General features: G+C 38.2%; 1 protein-coding gene across 2 annotated transcripts; it reads left to right on the forward strand.

Annotated features, from left to right (window-relative positions):
• The first annotated feature begins 1,291 nt into the window (after positions 1 to 1,291).
• EOMES (eomesodermin) lies at positions 1,292 to 6,212 on the forward strand. Of its 2 annotated transcripts, none has more exons than XM_075271338.1 (6): positions 1,292 to 2,271; positions 2,544 to 2,698; positions 3,206 to 3,327; positions 4,356 to 4,514; positions 4,642 to 4,703; positions 4,880 to 6,212. In XM_075271338.1, exons 1-6 carry the CDS (start codon positions 1,505 to 1,507, stop codon positions 5,616 to 5,618), a joined length of 2,004 nt encoding a protein of 667 aa, XP_075127439.1. In that variant the 5' UTR covers positions 1,292 to 1,504; the 3' UTR covers positions 5,619 to 6,212. The 2 variants fall into 2 exon arrangements, with proteins under 2 accessions (XP_075127439.1, XP_075127440.1); XM_075271339.1 differs by having other exon boundaries at positions 4,937 to 6,212.
• The last annotated feature ends 3,156 nt before the right edge of the window (positions 6,213 to 9,368 follow it).

Genomic DNA, 9,368 nt, shown 5'->3' on the forward strand with positions numbered 1-9,368 from the left:
GGATGCTAAGAACTGTCAGGTTATTAAGACATAAGAAAGGGGCAAATATTGCCAGGGACAGACTAGACAAACAGAAACTACCCCAAAACCGAGGAACATCAAAGCAAATATATGCGAGGCAGACACAAAGGAGACAGAAGAGATCCGAGGGTTAAGAATAGATAGACAGAGGTAGATAGATAAATAGATAGATAAATAGATAGATGTAGATAGATAGATAAATTACATTAGATAGATAGATAGATAGATAGATAGATAGATAGATAGATAGATAGATAGAATCCAGATAGATCGAATTTGGTATAATAGCAGAAAATAAAGTTATGTGTTATTCTGTATGATTTAGACAAAACAATTATGTTGTCATTGCATTAGTTCCTTGGAGCAAAGCTTTCGTTGAATGCGTGTACAGTACAAATATATGTGCTTGTGTTACTTTCCATCTAGCTATAATATAAGAAACAACGAAAGAAATAAACTTCTGCAATACTACCAGAAAGATACAAGATTGAGGGACATCAATTGGAATTAATTTAATTTGTCATTTAACTATTTGTGTTTAGTCTTTTGTACTTTATGCGCATAGTACTATTATACTGTACTGTACTGTACTGTACTATACTATACTATACGTATGTACTTACTGCTAGTAAACAATTCTCCATACTCGTCTGTTGTACTGATGCATCATTTGACCCAAATATAATAACACGCTTTATAATAATGTCAGTCTGTGATGTAATGTAATATAAGCAATACCTAGTACCACAATATACATGTTTGGTTTTGTATACCTTATAAATACCCAACAAATGGCAAACAGTTCAGTAGCTATGAAGGCAGTAACATTCGCGCAGATATATAAAAGCAGGGATAAAGCTGTATGTAGATGTGAATATATATATGGGCTACTTTGTACAAGGCCTGAATATAGCAAGTTACTTAAGTTGCTAACATAAAAGTTTAAGCCACCCCACCCCCATCTTTTCTAGTTCAGAGACTTTAGGATAAAGTAAGAATTGCCAGCAATGCATTTGATCTTCCCAGATAAGGAGCCAGCCAGAGAGGCACAGGTGACATGTTCCAATTAGGAATTGTCTAATTAAATTAGTGTCAGAGAAAGCCACCAATAATCCAGAGGCATTCGAGTAAGGGAGGGGGTTATCTTGTGTCCTGCTCTCTGAAAGAGGCAGCAAGCTCCTCCCTGGATCATTAGTCCTAATGGAGGTGTGAAGAGACGACCATATAAGAGTCACACAGGCTGCTGGTGACACATTATACAGAGGAGACCAGTGAATGACTTGTGTGGGCTGTTCCTTTATCAGCATCAAGTGGGGACACCTATGGATGACACAGTAAACTGAAAGGACATTATTGTGTGGTGAAGCCCTCCCAGCACTTGTTGGAGAGCTCTTTCCTTTCCTGAGTAGGGGTCTGCCCTTCATGGTCTCAGCATCAGCCCAGCTCTGCAGAGTTTGACTAAGAAGGTTGAAGAAGCCAGAGGATGCAGCTAGGAGAGCAGATCCTGACCAGCTCTGCTCCTAACCTGCCTCACACCTTCTACCCTCTGCCTGGAGACCCCAGCAGCGCTTCTCACAGCCCAGGCTTGGACTTTAGTGTTGGACAGCATAAAAGCCAACAGCAGAAGAAGTTCTCCTCCAGAGGCCTTCACCTAGACAGTCCCAGAGAGCCAGGCAGCTCCAGCACCCCTGCTAGCACCATGCTCAGCGAGGCCACTGAGGGCTTCCAAGCAAAGACTTTACCGGACACAGGAAGAAAAGGCTCCCCGGTGGGAGAAGAGGACCTGGGCGCTGCACCACCCAGCTCAGCCCCACGCTACCTGGACAACTCTCTACAGGCGGCTTCTGAGCGCTACTACCTGCCATCCCAGGGGCAGCAGCCCCAGCAGACGGGGGCAGAACTGGGCTCCCCCTGCTCCATCTTCCCCTATGCTCCACCACAGCATAGCGCAGTGTACCCAGCTGGAGGGGCCGCCAGGTATCCCCCATACAGCAGCATGCTGCCCCCAGCAGGCTTCTCCCCTCCAGTCTGCCCGTCCCGTCCTCAGTACTCCGCCGGTTATCAGTACAGCCAGGCCCCCGGCAGCATGTACAGCCCCTACCCAACAGCAGGCTCGGGCAGCGGGCTCAGTGCACTCGGGCTGCCGGGCAGTGGGACTGGGGTGCGGGCACAGATCTACCTCTGTAATCGGCCCCTGTGGCTGAAGTTCCACCGACACCAGACCGAGATGATCATCACCAAGCAGGGCAGGTAAGTCTTCCAATTTTATGGGAAAAAGTATTGTCAGGATTTTACCTCTCCATGCTCTATAGTCTGGCACTCCTAGCAGGACACTGGTGAGATCTGGTCTCAGGGCCACTGACTAGTGAGATTTTGGTATTGACTTGAAACTTTTTTTTTTTTTTTTAGCCAGTGTATGAATCGTGTAGAGAGTGAGATACCCTGTATATAGGGTAATACCACCTCTTATGTATTGATCCTCTTATGCATTGATCCTATTGACTACATTGTTCACTTTTCAGGAGGATGTTTCCTTTCCTGAGCTTCAACATTACAGGATTGAACCCTACATCCCATTATAACGTGTTTGTGGAGGTGGTCCTGGCCGACCCCAATCACTGGAGATTTCAAGGGGGCAAGTGGGTAACTTGTGGCAAAGCGGACAACAACATGCAGGGTGAGCCAATATTCTTAGCGGGTCATAGATGGTTTGTGATCTTGTATAACAGTGATAAATATTCGATGACCTCTGATATCTTGTAGCATCTACTATATATCTATTGATTTATTTATCGATCGATCGGGCTATCTAGATATATTTACATATCTTTCTTAGAATACTTTTTATCTATTCTGTTATTTGTGTTTCTGTTTTATGTCTTCAATCTAAGTTATACTTATTTCATCTAATTTATCGATCGATATATCTATACACACACACACACACACACACACATATATATATATATATATATATATATATATATATATAATTATTCCTTTATCCGTTCAAAGTCTTTCATTATTTGCATGAAAAAATATAAAATATTACACAGAACGGAATAAAATCTATACAATAAATGAATAATATATCGGACTGCACACATTGGTCATGGACGAGTCGTATCTGTTCCATCCTGGTTTATTGTACTGTGTCTGACCGATATGTCGTCTATTATTCTAGGTAACAAAGTGTATGTGCACCCCGAGTCCCCCAACACTGGGGCTCACTGGATGAGGCAGGAGATCTCCTTTGGCAAACTGAAACTCACCAACAACAAAGGAGCCAATAATAACAATACTCAGGTAACATGGGATGGAAAATACCAGGTACAGCTAAAGGAACTGCATAGAAAGGCGCAGGATCATGTCTGAGGCATAGTCTGTACACGGTGTAAACATGCGGCTCCATACTATAGCGATGTCATATAATACATGTAGATCTGATAGATCATCTAAGTAGATAAATATGCCGCAGATTGATATGTGGATAATAGATTGATATATAACTATAGGACACATCATTGTTTAACACGGAGATATAATCGATATACTTTATATACGGTCCACTAACACAAGTGGGATCTTTGTAGATTTTTTACCTATTTTGCACTGCTGCTTCATTACTGAATATATGAAATAGATAAATACCAAATTCATAGACTTGTCTATAGTTTTATGTTTGTGCTTTCACTGTGTCGGTGTGAACTTCTTTTAATATAATGTTCAGAATTTGCAGTAGATTTGTGATTCAGCCCTTACCTCACACTTTTTAGAAGTTTTTTATGCCTTTATTCTACTTTATGCCATCATTTCTAACCCACCCAACCTTCATGTAGAGTTCTCTGGATTACTTCACCATCTACCACCAGTCTGACCTCTCCTTTTGATGGTCAGTTTTAATTTGCAGTCTCCTTTACTTTATCTATCTTTATCTATATCGTCCCATTTCCCTGCCTCCTGCCAGCTCCTCATATACCATAACTGTCCACCATTGTCCTCTCCCTGCACCCCAACCAACACATGACTAGAGATGTCCAATTTACTATCATTCTATAGATCAGTCCATTTATTGCTGTTTTCTTGTACTGTATGCTTCTTTACATTCTTTGTTCTCAATGTCTCCATTATCTGTTATTAGATGACAGTCATGCAGTCTTTATACAAGTACCAACCGCACCAGCACTTTGCTAGAGATCTCCACATCGACAGCTTACAATCAGTCTATATACTAGTCTCATACTTTTAATGTCTACATTTAGTTTCTTGCACTGTATGGTTTTCTTAAGTTATCTTTTTTTTTTCAATGTAACCTATATTGTCTCTTTTATTAGATGATAGTCCTGCAGTCTCTACACAAATACCAACCCCGTCTCCATATAGTAGAAGTGAGTGAAGATGGAGTAGAAGATCTTAATGATTCTGCTAAGACACAGACGTTCACCTTCCCAGAAACTCAGTTCATTGCTGTCACGGCCTACCAGAACACAGATGTAAGAGAAGACCCCTATACATATATATATATATATATATATATATATATATATATATATATATATATATATATTTGCTTTTTACCATAAATAACATCTAATACCAATTTTTTATTTTTCCATATAGATTACACAATTGAAGATTGATCACAACCCATTTGCAAAAGGCTTTAGAGACAACTATGACTCGTAAGTAACTAGTTAATATTTTATTTTATATGGATTGGCTTTCTGTAGGACATTTAGAATCAGCAATGACAATTGCATTTTGATCATACAGTGTCTTATGGGATTATCCACTAGTGGCCCCTATATAGTGCAGTCAATGATCATGTAGTCACACTTGGCTCTTATTCTTTTTGTAGCATGTACACCGCTTCAGAAAATGACCGATTAACTCCATCTCCTGCGGATTCTCCTAGATCCCACCAGATAGTGCCCGGGGCTCGCTACAGTGTCCAGCCCTTCTTCCAGGAACAGTTTGTCAACAACCTGCCCCCCACCAGGTACTACAGCGGGGAGAGGACTGTACCCCAGACCAATGGTCTCCTGTCACCACAGGGCAATGAAGAGGTCACCACCGCCCCCCCACAAAGGTGGTTTGTAACCCCAGTTCAACAAGCTGGGGCCAACAAATTGGACATGGGTCCCTATGATACAGACTATTCTTCTAGTTCTCTTCTTACTTATGGCATTAAGTCTTTACCTATCCAGACCTCTCATCCCATGGCATATTATCCAGATGCTGCCTTTGCCTCTATGACAAGTTGGGGGAGTAGAAGTTCTCCATATCAGAGGAAAGTGAGCACAGGTCTACCTTGGTCCTCAAGGTCAAGTCCATCAGGTTTTTCTGAAGACCTTCTACCTAAAGACAAAGTCAAGGAAGAAATGAGCTCCTCTTGGGTGGAAACACCTCCATCAATAAAGTCTCTTGACTCAAACGACTCTGGTGTGTATACAGGAGCCTGTAAAAGAAGAAGACTGTCTCCTAGCACTTCAAGCAATGAAAACTCTCCCCCAATAAAGTGTGAGGACATTGCCAGCGAAGACTATAAAGATGCCTCTAAAGGCCTAGGCTACTATTCCTTCTACTCTAGTTCTTAAATAAGTATTACATGTATATTAATATATGTAAAAGGTGTAAGTACTCTGTTGAGAACAGGGTGGATCATAGCATTAAATGCCAAAAAGTGTGACTTTGCCTTTCATGCAGAGAACACAATGGACTGGTGTTTGAAGTTCTCTGGGTTGATGGTACCAAACCTCTGACTGCTGCAAGCGCCAACCTGTCACATCCTGAACTCTAAACTTGACAGTATTTGGTTTATTTAAAAGTGGAAAAATCTACTTGACCTTCATTTTATTTGACCTTTTTTAATGTGATTAATTTATGAAGAGAGACCTTTGTACAGATCTTGTAGATATTAAGTTGCATATTGTGGAGTTTAATATATTGTATGCATTTATGTGTCTTTGTTTTATTGATCATCATTGATATCTTTTATCTGCACTCTTCCGTTGTACAATTTGTATTGGTAGTACAAAAAAAAAGAAGTTTATCTATAAAAAATAAAAAGCCATTCCAGAATGTATTTCCACCATGTCTTGGAAATGGTTCCAATAAAGAAAAATGTACAAATGTAAAATTCTTTATTGATCTGGAAGAAATTGTGAGTTAAATCATTTTCTGCATATAGTGCTTGGTCATTTTTAATAAATGTCTTACCTCCAGGATTTACATTTTATTTATTTACTTTCTCATTTCTTTTCATTATTTTTCACAATGGCAAAGACAAAGAGGTGACCTGGTGACAATGACAAATTAAAGTTCTTGGTCTCTCATGCCAAGGTCTTGTTCATATGTATAAGTTATATACGTGTGCAAAGATTTATGTGTTATTTAGAAACATGTTCATTGAATAGTCTTAACAGAGAAGAAATTGTAGCAACATTTCACAGACCTAAAATAATCACAAGAACATTTTAGATATTTTATCAGTTTTATATAAAAAATGGAACAAACTTTACACAGAAGAGAAAGAGATTACTGACAAAATACACAGTGTAGTCTAGCTTGGTTATGTGTAACCACTATACATCATTCTGAGATATTATTTTTCTATAGATAGATAGATAGATAGATAGATAGATAGATAGATAGATGTGATGAAAGAAAGAAAGAAAGAAAGAAAGAAAGAAAGAAAGAAAGAAAGAAAGAAAGATGATAAAAATATGTGATAGCAAACATATGGGGGAAGACAGAAGATAGAAAAATAGATGAAACAGATACAGATATATCCTAGATAGATAGATAGATAGATAGATAGATAGATAGATAGATAGAATATGAGGATAAATTATATAGATATAGTATGATTGATAAATGCTATAGTTAATATAGCAAACAGATAAAAATGATTTCATATATATATTATGATCGATATTATATAACAAAAATAGATAGAAATAAATTTTTTGACGTTCTTAGAAAAAAATTATGCATGTACATAATGAATGATGATTATACTGCACAGCTATTATTAAATGCAAATAATGTATTTCGATTAAAAAAGGCAGAGTAATAGAAATTGTATATATATATATATATATATATATATATATATATATATATATATATACGTGTGTGTGTATGTTGTGTGCTCTTTGTGCATGACATTAACTATTAACTAAATAGTTGCTTCATACTTTTACTGCACCATCTATACTATATATTTTAAGATGGTTAACAAATATATATATATATATATATATATATATATATATATATATATATATATATATATATATATATATATAGCGCCGAATTATCCCCTTGAGCTTCGGGTAGTATATTAGGGGATTATTAGGTCTTCTTCTTACTTTACTTTCTGTAGTATTTGTAAATGCAATTGAGGTGAAATTAAATTACAAGCCCCTGTTGTTCACTTAAAGCTTTTGCATAACCTCAATTTAAAACAAAAGTTCTCTTGTAGGAAATGCAAACGGTAATGAGATTAAAGCCACTTGTGGTAAGAGAGAGGAGAGAGGAAAGGCAGCTAGGTAGACTATACAAATACCTTTGTGCATTGCATGACCTGTCCCCTCTTATTCATAGACACACAAAATACAGCACTGAGATTCTATATGGTGACATCTTCATTGCATTTTGGTTTTTTTGTACATCGATCACGTCCATATCGTGGTTACTGTATAGGTAAGTCGTCAGTCCTAAGTAAATCTGCTCAGATCATCCTAACAAAAGCCCAAGGACTGGATATAGAAAAAGAATTTTAATATAAGCCGTGGAGAAGTTCTCTTCATCACACTGTTTAATAGAAACATAAGTGCCTGCCTGGCCCCAATTAACACCTTGTGATTATAAGGCATTCCTAAGCTGTGGTGTCAGACACCAAATTGTGAATAAATGTATCTAATTAATCCTCCTAGGATGACACTGATAAACAAGTCTATATTTAAAGGGAGATCAAGCCTGGCTATCTGGGCTCTTGTTTACTCTTCTGATCAGAGAAGGTTAAGTAGCCTGCTTGCCTCCTTTATAGGGGACATAATGCTATTTAACTAAGTACACAAGACTCTGCTGCTCACTAATTATACTTCAAGGGGGACTGAGCAATAGTCAGAATGTACAGGTAGACATTTCCCTAACAGCAGATATTGCACACTGGGATAACTAGCTACTACATAGATTGATAGACAGTATATGTTCAGATAGAGAGATAGATTTATAATGGTACAAGGGATAGACAGATAAAATATATACATAAAATAAGATAAGAGACAAGATAATCCTTTAATAGTCCCACACATGGGGAAATACAGTGTGTTAAAGCAGCATGGATAATACAGTAATAACACAAAAAACATGGTACACTATATCTGTAGCTACCTAGATAAAAAAGACACAAATGATAGATAGATAGATAGATAGATAGATAGATAGATAGATAGATAGATAGATTCAAACTACATTAAGTTTTCATAGTAAAAGGTATGATTAAAATTCCAACAATGCTCACTTGCAAGGTATACAAGACAGCTATAATATAAGTTAAATTGAGAGGCGTATATTAAACCAGCAACACAGGTAGATAGTTCAGGGTCACCTGAATGTGACACCTTTTTACCAATGAAAATTCATGCCTTCACCGCTGAGATATTCATTTATTTAACCATATGCAAATGAGCAGTCTGGAGTACCAGGGGTAGTCATTGCTCCAAACTGCTAAGCCTTTCACTGCTCTAATACACTGGCATGAACAAGACTATTGCAACTAGAAAATAGAAAAGTAAGTTAAAGCAGTGCAATTTATATTCACAAATACATCCAAAATATATCTATAGTTTATGCAGCACATTTATGGCTAGCTTGTTCTGCATGTACGACATGTTATTAGAACACAGGTGTCAAACACAAGGCCCGTGTTTGCAATGAAGCGACCTGAGCCAATAACCTCAAGCAGCGCTTTATGACATAAATTGGGGTTGGCAGACTTTTTTTAATCAGTCGCTACTTATTGTATTATTGCAATAGGTAGTGACCAATAATCTACTCAACGATCTGTGATCCAGTCCAAGAGCGCCCGGGTGGTGGCAGCGGAGGCTGGCCTGGATAGGAGTACAGATAGGTGAGCAGGTTATCACAGCAAGCCATATACTGTGTGTGGGACCATATACTGTGGAGGGGCAAAAAGGGGGTCAATATATTGTGTGAAGACAAAAAAGGCAATCATATGCTGTGTGGGGTCCAAAAAGAGGGGGCCATATTCCGTGTAGGGGCAAAAAAAGGGGGGGCACATACTATGTAGGGAAAAAAAGGGGAGCTATATATATGCT

This window comes from Leptodactylus fuscus, chromosome 4 (assembly GCF_031893055.1).
Source record: "Leptodactylus fuscus isolate aLepFus1 chromosome 4, aLepFus1.hap2, whole genome shotgun sequence".
NCBI classification, from domain to species: domain Eukaryota; kingdom Metazoa; phylum Chordata; class Amphibia; order Anura; family Leptodactylidae; genus Leptodactylus; species Leptodactylus fuscus.